Genomic DNA, 14332 nt, shown 5'->3' with positions numbered 1-14332 from the left:
GTTGTGTTGAGTTGAGTTGTGCAGGAGCAGGTTATGTTGAGTTGAGTTGCGCAGGAGCAGGTTATGTTGAGTTGAGTTGAGCAGGAACAGGTTATGTTGAGTTGAGTTGTGCAGGAACAGGTTATGTTGAGTTGAGTTGTGCAGGAACAGGTTATGTTGAGTTGAGTTGTGCAGGAGCAGGTTATGTTGAGTTGAGTTGTGCAGGAGCAGGTTATGTTGAGTTGAGTTGTACAGGAGCAGGTTATGTTGAGTTGAGTTGTGCAGGAGCAGGTTATGTTGAGTTGAGTTGTGCAGGAGCAGGTTATGTTGAGTTGAGTTGTGCAGGAGCAGGTTATGTTGAGTTGTGCAGGAGCAGGTTATGTTGAGTTGAGTTGTGCAGGAGCAGGTTATGTTGAGTTGTGCAGGAGCAGGTTATGTTGAGTTGAGTTGTGCAGGAGCAGGTTATGTTGAGTTGTGCAGGAGCAGGTTATGTTGAGTTGAGTTGTGCAGGAGCAGGTTATGTTGAGTTGTGCAGGAGCAGGTTATGTTGAGTTGAGTTGTGCAGGAGCAGGTTATGTTGAGTTGTGCAGGAGCAGGTTATGTTGAGTTGAGTTGTGCAGGAGCAGGTTATGTTGAGTTGTGCAGGAGCAGGTTATGTTGAGTTGAGTTGTGCAGGAGCAGGTTATGTTGAGTTGTGCAGGAGCAGGTTATGTTGAGTTGAGTTGTGCAGGAGCAGGTTATGTTGAGTTGTGCAGGAGCAGGTTATGTTGAGTTGAGTTGTGCAGGAGCAGGTTATGTTGAGTTGTGCAGGAGCAGGTTATGTTGAGTTGAGTTGTGCAGGAGCAGGTTATGTTGAGTTGTGCAGGAGCAGGTTATGTTGAGTTGAGTTGTGCAGGAGCAGGTTATGTTGAGTTGTGCAGGAGCAGGTTATGTTGAGTTGAGTTGTGCAGGAGCCGGTTATGTTGAGTTGAGTTGTGCAGGAGCAGGTTATGTTGAGTTGAGTTGTGCAGGAGCAGGTTCTGTTGAGTTGAGTAGGACCAGGTTATGTTGAGTTGTGCAGGAGCAGGTTGTGTTGAGTTGAGTTGTGCAGGAGCAGGTTATGTTGAGGCAGGTCACACATATTTAGGAAGATACAATGGGCCAGCTCTACTAACCGCTTACCTTGACAAAGGCTTTGTGCCGAAATGTTGTTTATTCTTGTTTATTTATATAGATAATCACCTTCCTTGACCGGCAACTCATTTGGTGTGCCTTTGCTTTTATAAACTCACAGCTTGTGTCAGCACAAACACCTCTTTTAGTGGTAAAAAACTACTGTCAGGATTTACAACAGACATGCAGTAAAAATTTGACCTGAAAAGTTGTTGACACAGCTGTTTCTACAGCTGAGCTTATTGCATATACTTTTTTAATGAGTTTCCCTTTCAGACAGTATTTGAGCCATAACTTTACAGCTAAATGATGTGGGTCGGCCATTATGGAAATTAGATGCCCCTGTGCACCTTGACAGTTATTCAGCCATAGAAACTGTAACTACCATCAGCGCTTTTGACACAATATTTTTCCCTGTTGAGTAAATCTGGCTCAATGTGTAGATTTGAATGTGGTTGATTTTGTTTTGTTGCGTTTGTAGTCTTCCAAACCCAAAGTGAGTGTTCCTCTATCTGCTATCGTGGAGGTGAGGACCACAATGCCTTTAGAGATGCCTGAAAAAGACAACACATTTGTGCTCAAGGTAAAGTTATCTTTTACTCTGTTACCAGGGTTTTTCCTGGCTCAAAATGAGGTGGAAGTGGTGCCATCCTTATCTTGTACACATATGCACGTGTAGGCCTACTGTACCTTTAAGCGGCTTAACCAAATTATTTTATACATTTAAATACATTATTTTATAATAATAATTACATATTAAAACATTTTAAAAGTTTTAAAAATTAGATGAAAATGACAAGTTATTACGTTTTATAAAACATTACTTTGATTCAACCAAACAGAAATGTTTTTAAATCAAATAAAGCTTTTTATCCATTTCAACTAACTTTTCAGCCAACAATATCCAACTAAATTAACCAGTCTTACTACATTCACATCCTGCGTTCTCTTGTGGTTTACTGAGCTTTGAATGATTCACTGATCTTTTATATTCACTAGTGACTAAAAAGTTTCAACAGTTTAAATGAATCGGTAAATGATGGAGTCATTCTGATCACAATGTGCGTTCATACTGACGCACTCGCTGTGTACAGTATAACGCTGATTCAACAAATCATCTGCACTGCTTTAAACATTACAATGATGTATGTTACGTTAATTTTTGAAAACTTAAGAAATTGAACCAAACTCGGATGCAAAACAAACAAAAATCACCCGAAGCCGTCAAATGAACTCATTCAGCTTCTATTAGCTCTTGTACTGCAACTTTCCAGAGCCTCACTGGGGTGATAACGAAACAGCGCCTCCTCTGTGGCATAATGTTGCAACTGCAGTTACTAATGACAGTCTGTTGAATACACGCATTGATTGTATTTGTGAAGACACCGTCATAATTTTGGCTAGAGGCGGCCGCCTCCAATTTTTCTTTGCAGTCTGTGATTCCAGTTCCTTAGCTCACATTCTTTTATGCAGTGCAGATATAATATTTCTATAAAGAAAATGCCATAAAATAATTTCATTTAAAATCTATTTTATTTTAAAGCGCTTTTACGATTTGCATTGTATCAAAGCAGCTGTAACAAAAAAACAAGAAAACCAACATGATTTAAACACGCAGAAAGTAATATGAACCTTAAAAGTAATCGAGAAATAGAGAAGGTAAATGGAAAAAGCAAATGCATACACGGACACAAACACGTATAAACACACATATACATAGGCATTGTATACAATGTTCAACTCTCATGGTGTTTTTGCAAGTCTTACAGATCAGCTAGAGATACTTTAGACATATTATCAACAGATCAAAGAGAATTTGCAAAAATATCAGAGGTTGCAGTTAGCATTCCTGGAAATGTCTTTATGATTTTTGTCTGACTAATACATTAAAAGGAGTATAAAGCCTTAAACCTAATGTCAGCAGGCTCCCAGTGAGCAAGCACACAGCGGCTGACAGTGGCAAGAAACCAAAACTCCAATGATGTATATAAATGGAGAAAAAACCTTTTTAGAAACCATGAGAGCCAGTTCTCCGCTGGCTTGTTAACACAACACTGCTGCATCTTGACAAGCTAAACGTGTATAAGCTAACGAAGCTTTAGATAAAACAATTAACCTTGAAAAACAGACAAATAGAAAATAACAAAAGAGGATAAACAAACACAACATGTTTAAGTATATATCCAATAGCTTGTTGTGATGAGGACTTCATCTCATCGGACCAGTCTGAGTACGAGCCAGATCCAGCTTTGGTCAACTCGGGAGACCTAACTAGTGCCTCCTAACAAAGGGATTTTGAGTGTGGTGCAGTGAAGTGAGGTGTAGGCAATGCTTGATAGAGTTTTGAATCTAGATTTAAACTGACCGAGTGTACCTGCCTGTCGTACATCACAAGGAAGACTGTTCCAGAGTTGATTCTGCCTCCAGCTATTTAATTTGAAATTTGGGTATTACCAACTGGCCAGAATTCTGAGGCTGCAGTGAATGTGAAAGACGGTAATGTGACAGGAGCTCAGTCAGGCACTGAGGAGCTAAACCATTTACAGCCTTAAATGACAGAAGGTGCAGCAACCAGGTGCAGTGTTGACAGAATCGGGCTGATGTGGTCGTGCTTTCTTGTTCGTGTAAGAGCTCTGGCTTCTGCATTTTGGACCGTGGGAACCCATCCTAGAAGTTCATTGAGACCAGTTGTGGTTTTGTGTTTTGTATTGCAGGTAGAAAATGGTGCTGAATATATTTTGGAGACCATTGATTCTCTGCAGAAGAACTCGTGGGTGGCAGATATTCAGGACTGCATAGATCCTGGGTAAAGCACACTTTAAAGGGCTCCTCCCGTTTGTCTTTGACCGTGTGACATGAATAATGTGTGTGTTACAGGGACAGTGGAGATGACATTGAGCTGGCGTCATGTGCACACAGCCAACCTCTCAAAGATTTCTCACTGGTGTCCTCCTGCAGCTGCGAGATGTTGTGTGACGGTACGTCATGATGCTGCACGGCTCACAATGCTGTTAAAGACATTTACACCCCAGCCTCATATTAAAGAACTGAAGGCCTCTGAATTTAGGTGCTAGTTTTGTAAAGGGCCATGATCTGAGAATGTTCTTGGTATATTTCACCAAACATTCCTTGCCTTTCTGTTACAGTAGCTGTATTCATTTATTATGTGAATAGAATGAATATTCTTTCTTTCTTGCAATTTTAACTCTCTAAAATATGAGCTTTCTTGTTTGAATCTGGTTGATATATAAAGTTTTTGCAAGCTGACTTGGAAACAACAGATGATCTATTCAATACACGCTCCATGGCCAAATTAAGCCCCCCCCCCTCCGACTATCTGCAACAGATCATGCTAATCGAAAAAATACATTAGGGATGAAATCAGGACCTTCCATCGCCGGACCATACACCTTCACTGGCGTTGTCCTCTTAAAGTCTGAGTAAGGCAATTAAATATGCGTTATTAACCACTCAGCCAAATACGATTGATTAAAAAACCCACGAAGTAAATAAAATAAGTTATCAAAATATTGAAAAAAATAGCAGTAGTCTCTGCTCTCAAACGCTGGGGGCGTGTCTGCTGCGCTGAAACCACGCCCACTCATCTCTCTCAGTCCGAATCCCCAGTATACTGTATGTGAAGAGTTTACGGGAGGATTTGAACTCAAATGCGCATTGATTCTCCTCCGTCCTTTCGCTGTATGCGTTTTTCCCTGAATCAGCATTCGCTTGTTATCTGGCGTGAGATGTGTTTGGGCTGAGTGAGAGCGTGAGATGGAGCCTGAAAGTGTGTGTGTGATTGAACAGGTGAACCACTGATAATAATGCGCTCTAGTGTTAGGGGAAGGGCCATGCATGCTCGGTGCTCCAGTGCGTCATTGAGACCTGGTTTCAGGACCCACCAAAAAATACACAAATGTAACCCGCAATAAGATGTCAGTGATGTTGGAGGTGTGAACTAAAAGATCTTTGTTCCTCCAGTAACAGCAAGTCTTCAATGTCACGAGGTGACGCATAAAGCCTGGTTTACACTTGACGCGTCCACACGAGCGCTGCAAACATGACATCAGTGCAGAGTGGACCGGGGTGTGGCTAGACCTAAAGCTCTACTGGGGCACAGGCCCACATTACCTTTTGCTTAAAAACCTGCTGAGCGCTATACAGACTTCCCTTGCTTAAACCACTATTCCTACAGTGCAACAATACTGGGGAAGGGAAACATTTATGCATTTAAAAATATCTTTAACATAATAAACATGAACTTTATTGACATGTTTTCATGCACTGGATGGAAATAATGAAAGCAGAGAGACATTTTTCTTGAACATCTGCATTCATTTCACAATAATAACAATGAATAATGACATCTTTTCTAGAATCTACAATCACAATTTTTCAAGAAACCAGTCGTTTTATGGCTCCAACTAATATAAAGAAAAAAAATTATCTGAAAAAAAAATATTTGTTTCACAGCCAAGTCCTGTCACAGTCTCATCTGTCCCCATGCCTGTTTCTGCTGTTTTCCCCCAGGACTCCATTTCCCATGATCCTCCACGTTCCCTCACCCTGACTCTCTATTTATACTGTGTTTTCGTTCATTGTCTGGTCTAAATGTAATATGCTGTATGTGATCCTTGTCGTTTTCTGGATAGTCTTGGTTTGTTTGAGTTCTACAAGCGTGAATTAGGTTGCTACGTGGAATATACAGTAGATCATTTTTTTGCCACTATTATCAATTTTAAATGATCACACTGACAAATAAACAAAATTGTTCAAACTTAAACTTGAATTTATACTGGGGCACATGCCCCAGTAAAAGGGGTCTAGCGACGCCCCTGGAGTGGGTGGTCGTGCCCGTTGAGGTCTCATTTCACTTTGTGGTGTGCAATTCTTTGCAACGCATCTGTAGTAGTAACTGAAAAGTAACTATGGTATACAATCCTAAAAGTGTTTTTGGTGGACTGTTATTAATATTATCGTAGTTTTAACAGAATTATCATATAACTAATGTTCCTGTAGTGAGACAATAGAAAATTTGTGGCTTACAATTACATTTATGCATCTGGCAGACGCTTCTATCCCAAGCGACTTACACTGCATGACACTATACATTTGTTTTTGAGTATGTGCAATCCCCTGGGATCCAACCCTTGGTGTTGCTAGCCCCACGCTCTAACCACTGAGCCACAGGAAAGCTGATGATGATGATAGGCTGCTATGGTTCTACTATAAATACCAAAGTAAGCCCATGGTAAACTCTAATGTTCAAGCAAACCACTTCTTCTCCAGCTAATACGTGGCGGCTAGTTGACTCTGCTATTCCCAGTTGTAAGATGAGCACAACAGCATGCACGTCAATTATAAACACCTCGTCCATTTGTGGAGGTGTGCTTGAGACCAGCAGAGGCTCGCAGTGTGAAGACAGGCGTGACTGTAAACAAGACTGAACAAAAGTAACATCCAGTGCTTGAAGTGGGGAAAAGCTTCTGGTACTCTCTTGTGCACCGTTGACATATGCAATTTATTACCACATTTGAAATTACAACGAAAAAACAGTATTCGGATATATTGCTGGTACAACAGATTTATTTCCAGAAGGAAGGATTTTCTACCTCTGACCTCAATGCATTCCAGTCAATCACGTGTCACGGCCTATTAAAGAACGTCAAAACAACATTGATTATTTAAATGTATTAATAAAGCTTACCCGAGAACTTGTTAGCTTGTTAGAGAACTGCGTAGCGGCCATTATTGTAAAGTTGTCTTCTAAGTGCGCGATCTTCCTGCTGTTTTCTACAGCCTGTTCTCAGCCGGTCACTACTGTGCCATGTGGCCTTTCAACTTTATAAATATCCTCGTCTTTTCCAAGATGATGTCAATTTTGGAGGCGTGACAGTTGAAGGCCAAAACTGATGAACTGGAAAATCTGTTTTATTTATTTGTCATTAGTCATTTTGACATGGACAATAGTATGAAAGTCTGTCACTGCTGCCTCTAGATGTTTCTGTTTAGATTTCACCTTCGATTCAATAACATTTTCTAAATCTGTTCCTCCACCACCAGTGTTTCTGGGTTTTCTTTTGCTCTCTTTTAGATTTCACTTTTAGTTTCATTGATTTCTGTTCATGATGGACTCCACAAACACCCTCGCTCTTACTGTATTCTCATAAAGCCCTTCTCCATTTCTGCATGAAACCACGGCGGAGGTTCCTCACGTCCCATATATTGACTGTCCCCTTTTTAAAAATCATCTCCTTTCCTGACTAGCATGTTCAACTCATTCTGGTTGAATTCATATCCTGCTGAAAGTACTTGCATCAAACAAAAAGATTGAAGAGAAATTTCCGGGAATTTATGGGAGCTACTGAATGTTTTCCATCTCACTCATAACCGCAAGCCAAAACACCCCCCAAAAACAAAACGAGAATTTAACGGCATGTTATAATATATAAAGTGCATTTATGAAATATTGTGAGTTGGAGGTCTACAGGTTGTGTTTGTGTTCAGGATCGCATCGGGGCAGTACCGTTCATGATCACTGTACGCCGGTCACGCAGCACCCCTCGCACGTACCCTTAGAGAGATTTTTACAGTCGCCCGAGGCCCAGAACGCTAACACTACATCAGGTACGTGCACAACTCTTTGACAAGAACATCAGTGTTCATTTTGTTCTTAGACAGAATGCTGAAAGTCTTTGACTGTGATGTGAGCTTTAGGAAGTCCTGGTGAAGGCCCAAGAGAAACGGAAGGAGAAAGCAGTTTGGCCGGTTACCCGTGGTTCCACGGGACGTTGTCGCGGGTGCGTGCGGCTCAGCTCGTCCTCGCCGGCGGCGCGCGCAGTCACGGTTTGTTCGTCATCCGTCAGAGTGAGACGAGACCTGGAGAATACGTCCTCACCTTTAATTTCCAGGGCAAAGCCAAGGTGAGATGTGTGATGGATTCTTTATAACAGAGCTTCTCTCTCTCCCTCTCTCCCCCTCTCTCTCGCTCTCTCCCACTCTCCCCCTCTCTCTCTCTCTCTCTCTCTCTCTCTCTCTCTCTCTCTCTCTCTCTCTCTCTCTCTCTCTCTCTCTCTCTCTCTCTCTCTCTCTCTCTCTCTCTCTCTCTCTCTCTCTCTCTCTCTCTCTCTCTCTCTCTCTCTCTCTCTCTCTCTGTGCATGCTGGGAGCGTTTGAGTGAGGTGTATCACGAGGGCTTTTCTGACTTACTTTTCTAAACTTAATTATATATATTTTTTTGTAGGTGTGTTTTTGTTTTTTTGGGGGGGGTTTAAAGAAATCATAATTTTGTAGTGAGAGTGAAGGAGGAATAAGGAGTGAGACCGGGATGGCGTCCCTTACACAACGGGTAGCGTCACCTGTGTCCCTCCATCATGGCGTCAGGTGTGTGCCCGTGAATGGGGCCACTGTTGAGGAAATACTGGTAGCTGTAGGAGAGGAGATCGGCTGTGAGAATATCACATCAGCTTCACGAATGAACAAAGCGGTTGTTATCTTTGTAAAGGAAGAGAATCAAGTGAGTCATTTAATAAGCAACGGAATTGTGGTAAGTGGAGATTTTATTACAGTCTTGCCGCTGGTTGCGCCTACAATTAAAGTAACTGTTTCTAATGTTCCTCCGTTCATTCAAAATAATGAGATAGAAAGAGCGCTTTCACGTTATGGAAAGTTAGCTAGTGCTATCAAAACGGTATCTCTTGGTTGTAAGAATGAAGCATTGAAGCATGTAATGTCGTTTAGAAGACACGTCTTTATGTTCCTAAATGAACCGGAGTTAGATGTGTCTTTTAAAGTTTGGTTTGAAGGAAGACATTATATGATTTATGCGAACACGGGAAGTATGAAATGTTTCGAATGTGGCGATATCGGTCACAAACGATTAGCATGTCCACACAAAGCTAGGCTTGCTAATGAAGCTGTAAATGTGGTTGAAAACACGGGACAAAATGTTGCGGGAGTAGGGAATATGGATGACATTGTTGAACAGAATGTTGAAAGAGAGTTAAGTGAATCCGGGAGTGTGGGGGCCGAAGTTGCTGGACCGAGCGTTTCGCGTGTTGTAAATGTGATTGAAAATATAGGAAAAAATGTTAAGGCAACTCTCAACATCGATGATAAAATTGAACAGCATGTTGAAAAAGATGTGAGTGATTCTGGGAGCACGCGGGCTGCAGATAAAGTGCAGTCCGCTGACAAACTTGAAGTTGATAGGGATCAGAATGAGATCAATATGAACTTGACTGAGGAAAAGACAGAATCCCCTGAGAAGGTTGTTAGGAACGAAAGGGTAGAAGATGGAGTCGGTGAATGTGACGAGAGTTGTGATGTAGAGATGGAAGATGATGACACGTCTTCTGAGTTTTCTGATTTTGGGTCGCAGATATTGGAAGATATTTACTCTGTGGAAGAAATTAATGACTTTCTTGATACTACGTTTGGAAAAGCTGTCGAAGTAGAGAATTTTTTTCCGGATGTCGAGAAATTTATAGCATCAGTAATATTGTTGAATAAAACGGTGAGCTATGAAGTACTAAATAAAAAAAAGAGATATAGGCTGAAAAAGATGCTAACAAAATTGAGAAAGAATAAAGTTAAAGTAAAATGAAGAAATCACAAGTGGTGTTTTTCCTACTACGCTGTTTTCTGTTTCTCTCTATCTCCTCTATATACACTTATATGGATGTGATAAAAATAGGATCATTAAATATTAATGGGGGTAGAGATAAGAATAAAGTAGCTTTAATTTCAGAGTTTTTAAGAACTAAAAAGATGAATGTCTCTTTTTTACAAGAAACACACTCTGATTATGACAATGAAATGGTTTGGAGAATGTGGTGGAAAGGGCATTATGTTATGAGTCATGGTACAAGAAACAGTGCAGGGGTAGCTATTTTATTTTCTAATGATATGAATATTAAGATTATAAAAGTAGAAGAATTTATAAAAGGTAGATTGTTATTAGTACAAATTGAATGGGAAGGGTTGGTACTCATACTTGTGAATATTTATGCTCCTAATAATGGTCCAGAACGGATTACATTTTTCACAAAATTAAGTGAGGTTATTGGAAAATATGATGATGGTGTGTGTCTTATATTTGGAGGGGATTGGAATTGTACATTAGATTTTACTGTTGACAGAAATGGTGAAGAACCACATAATCAGTCAAGTGTTTTATTATCAAAAGTTATTAAAGAATTTCAACTTACGGATGTATGGAGAATAAGAAATGAAGGAGTAAGGCAGTATACATGGATAAAAGTGTCTGATAATATGGTTAGTGGAGCAAGGTTAGATAGGTTTTATTTGAAAAAGTCATGGAATAACAAGGTGATGAATACTTTTATTGAACCCAACGGTTTTTCAGATCATCATATGATAATTTTAGAGATTAATTTAAAAAAAACTGTTAAATCAAATTATTATTGGATTTTTAATACTAAATTATTACAGGATATTTCTTTTTGTGAAGATTTTAAATTGTTTTGGAATAACTGGAAATTAAAGAAGAGTTCTTTTGAGAATCTGAGTCAATGGTGGGATGTTGGCAAAGCTAACATAAAAATGCTTTGTCAAAATTATACAAGGTACTCATCAACTAGATTAAAGAGAACAGTGGATGTCTTGCAAAAAGAAATTGAACACTTGGAAAAGCAAATTGTTTACAACAATGAAGCAACACAGTGTGATGGTTTGAAAAAGAAAAGATAAGAACTGAATTTGCTTTTACAAGAGCAAGTTAAAGGAGCACTGATAAGGTCAAGATACTGCTCTATCAAAGATATGGACGCTCCTAGTACTTTCTTTTTCAATTTGGAGAGAAAGAGTGTTCAGAATAAGACAATGTGCCATCTTCGTCGTTCAGATGGATCCATTACATTCAATCCTACAGAGATAAGGAGGATGGCTGGAGATTTTTATAAACAATTGTATAGTGCTGAAGACTGTGATACGGATTGCGCTGAAGATTTGCTTATAGAACTGCCTCAGCTTGGAAACGAACAAAAAAAGGTTTTGGACAGTGTAATTACTTTTGATGAATTTACAGAAGCTATGTGCAAGTTGGCTAAAGGCCGATCCCCTGGGATTGATGGTTTACCAGTGGATTTTTATCAACAATTTTGGAACTTACTGGGACCAGATTTATATTAAGTGTTATTAGAATGCATCAAAGTTAATTTACTCCCTATAAGTTGTCGCAGAGCTGTTCTGTCTTTGCTTCCGAAAAAAGGTGATCTTGGAATATTGAAAAACTGGAGACCCGTTTCATTGTTGTGTTCAGATTATAAATTCTTGTCAAAGTGTTTAGCAAATAGGCTCAACCATTGTTTGAATTCGTTGATACAAAATGATCAAACATATTGTATTCCTAAGAGGTCAATTATAGATAATCTTTTTTTGTTGAGAGACACAGTTGATTTTAGTCAGATGAACAAGTATGATCTTGGAATATTGTCATTTGATCAAGAAAAAGCATTCGATCGTGTCGACCATGGATACCTTTTTAATGTGTTGAAGTATTTTGGATTTGGTGATGGTTTTATTTCATATATTCAATTGTTGTACTCCAATGTTTATGTGATGGTTAAAGCAGGAGGTTGTTTAAGTGCACCAATGTCGGTATCAAGGGGAATAAGACAGGGTTGTCCACTTTCTGGACTGCTATATACTCTGGTAATGGAACCTTTATTATGTAAATTGAGAGAAAATTTAAATGGATTTTTGATTCCTAATGGTAATTCAAAAGTGGTTTTATCAGCATATGCAGATGATGTTACACTCTTTATTACAGGACAAGATGACATTGTAAACTTAAAAAAAAACATCGGATTATATGAAAAAGCCTCTTCTGCTAAGGTTAACTGGTCAAAGAGCGAATGTTTTATTATGGGCAAATGGGAGAAGGTTAAGTTGCCACAACTCCCAGAGGGATTACAGTGGAGAATAGATGGAATAAAAATTTTAGGAGTATTTTTTGGGAATGAGCAATATAAAAAGAAAAACTGGGAGGGACTGCTGGAAAAGGTGTCTGGCCGATTGTCGAAATGGAATTGGCTATTGCCACAATTGTCTTATAGAGGAAGGGTTCTGGTAGTAAACAATTTGGCTGCCTCAATTTTATGGCATATGACTATTGTCATGGAACCACCTGAGGAGTTGATTAACATTATACAAAGGACAATAGTTAATTTTTTTTGGAGTGGACAACATTGGATTCGGGCAGCAGTTTTATATTTGCCAGTACAAGAGGGTGGTCAAGGTCTGGTAAATGTGAGAGATCGAATCCGCGCATTCAGATTACAATCTGCACAAAAATTCCTGTATGATGAGGACGTAGTATGGGAGAAAACCGCAAAAGTGATTATGAAGAGAGTTGGTGGTTTTGGACTTGATAAACATCTATTCTTAATGAAGCTTGAGCAGGTGAGCCTATCTGAGCTTACTTCCTTTTACAGATCTATGTTGCAAGTATGGAAGGCTGTTTTAAGAACAGAACGAGACGTGGACAATATTGGACAGTGGGTTTCTGAAGAACCCCTATTTTTCAACCAGTTGATTCAGACCAGATTGTTGTCTTTCATAAGCGTACAAATGAGTTTATTGAAGAAGGGAGCAGTGAAACTGGGACATTTATTAAATGAGGATGGCTGGAAACCAGTGGAACAACTTAAAGAAGTGACTGGCTTGAGATCTTTACGTCTTGTCTTAAAACTAAAAGAGGAAATTCAAGAAGCATTACCAAGTGTTTATCGAACATACATTGTACAGAGACATGATAATATCCAGGATATCAGGAGTATGGATTTTCCAGATCTAAGAATTTCTCCAGCTATAAAGGAAGAAGAAATTGAAGTGGCAGATACAGTTTTATCTTTTAAGACTCCCCAATTGAACTCTTTCAGAGAAATTTCTAAAAAAGCAATGTATCAAACTTTTTTTTTTTTAAATGTAATAGACTTCAACATTTGTTTGAGATGCTTAAAAGTTTGTTTAGAAAATTCGATGAACACTTTTCAGCAGAGATATTTATTGGAGGTGTGAAATATAGTTTTTCAGATAGGAAAAAAATGTGTCTTTTAAACTTTTTGATTGGAGTGGCTAAATTGGCAGTGTGGAAAACACGAAAGAATAAAGGTTTAAATCTTTCTTCTTTAGATTCAGAGGTAATGTTTAGGTGGATAGTGATTGGTAGACTAAAGGTTGAATTTGCATATTATATATTGACAAACAACTTGTTGGTTTTTAGGGAAATATTGTGTGTAAATGAGGTTTTATGTACTGTGTATGAAGATCAGCTTATTTTTAATTTTTTTAATATTATTGTTGTTGGGTTTTGATTTTATAATTTTGAGAAATTGTTATTGAAAAGTGTAAAAATAAAGCCATTATAAACCTCTCTCTCTCTCTCTCCCTCTCCCACTCTCCCTCTCTCTCTCTCTCTCTCTCTCTCTCTCTCTCTCTCTCTCTCTCTCTCTCTCTCTCTCTCTCTCTCTCTCTCTCTCCCTCTCTCTCTCTCTCTCTCTCCCTCTCCCACTCTCCCCCTCTCTCTCTCTCTCTCTCTCTCTTTAAAAACATCGTTTTTAAAGAGAAATTCTGTCGCGCTCATGAGGTTTGTGTTCACGCTGCTCTTTCTCATACAGTGTACAGTGGAGTTTCTCCACCAAGTACAAAGTTATTTTTTCTCATTTTTTTCCCCTGATTTTTTAAATATTCTGTCTCTATCAGTTAAAATAAACCTACCATAAAAATTATAGACCCTTCATTTCTTTGTAAGCAGGCACTTGGGTTGTGTATCTGTGAGATGATGTGGGATGTTTGTGTTCGTAGCACCTGCGCTTGTCTGTGAATGAAACCGGCCAGTGTCACGTGCACCATCTGTGGTTCCAGAACGTCTCGGACATGTTACAACATTTTCACACTCACCCTATACCTCTGGAGTCTGGCGGCTCTACGGACATCACGCTACGATCATATGTGCAAGTCCAGCGAACGCTCGCAGGTATCCTGATGCCCACACACACACACACACACTCCTTACTGATGTTCACTTTACTCAGGACCATCACTTTGTTAACATGAACGCGTCCACATTAACATCCATTACACCACGGGGCTGTTGAATGCTGTAAGGCACTACATGAAAATACTCGAAACAATATTTGTGTAATGACTGGCCTAAAGTCACACGTGAAGAGAAGTAA

General features: G+C 39.4%; 1 protein-coding gene across 3 annotated transcripts in view; it reads left to right on the top strand.

Moving 5' to 3' along the window:
• LOC130565015 (SH2B adapter protein 2) overlaps positions 1 to 14332 on the top strand; it is a 49932-nt gene that overhangs the window by 22868 nt on the left and 12732 nt on the right. For all 3 annotated transcript variants that reach the window (XM_057351526.1, XM_057351525.1, XM_057351524.1), the window contains 6 exons: positions 1613 to 1714; positions 3846 to 3937; positions 4009 to 4109; positions 7639 to 7758; positions 7849 to 8054; positions 13959 to 14130. In XM_057351526.1, coding sequence (XP_057207509.1) covers positions 1613 to 1714; positions 3846 to 3937; positions 4009 to 4109; positions 7639 to 7758; positions 7849 to 8054; positions 13959 to 14130 — 793 coding nt within the window. The remainder of the gene's footprint in view (positions 1 to 1612; positions 1715 to 3845; positions 3938 to 4008; positions 4110 to 7638; positions 7759 to 7848; positions 8055 to 13958; positions 14131 to 14332) is intronic.

The sequence above is a fragment of the Triplophysa rosa genome, linkage group LG14, assembly GCF_024868665.1.
Source record: "Triplophysa rosa linkage group LG14, Trosa_1v2, whole genome shotgun sequence".
In the NCBI taxonomy this organism is placed as follows: domain Eukaryota; kingdom Metazoa; phylum Chordata; class Actinopteri; order Cypriniformes; family Nemacheilidae; genus Triplophysa; species Triplophysa rosa.
Note: the sequence above shows the minus strand (reverse complement) of the source record. Positions and strands in the feature narration are given on the sequence as shown.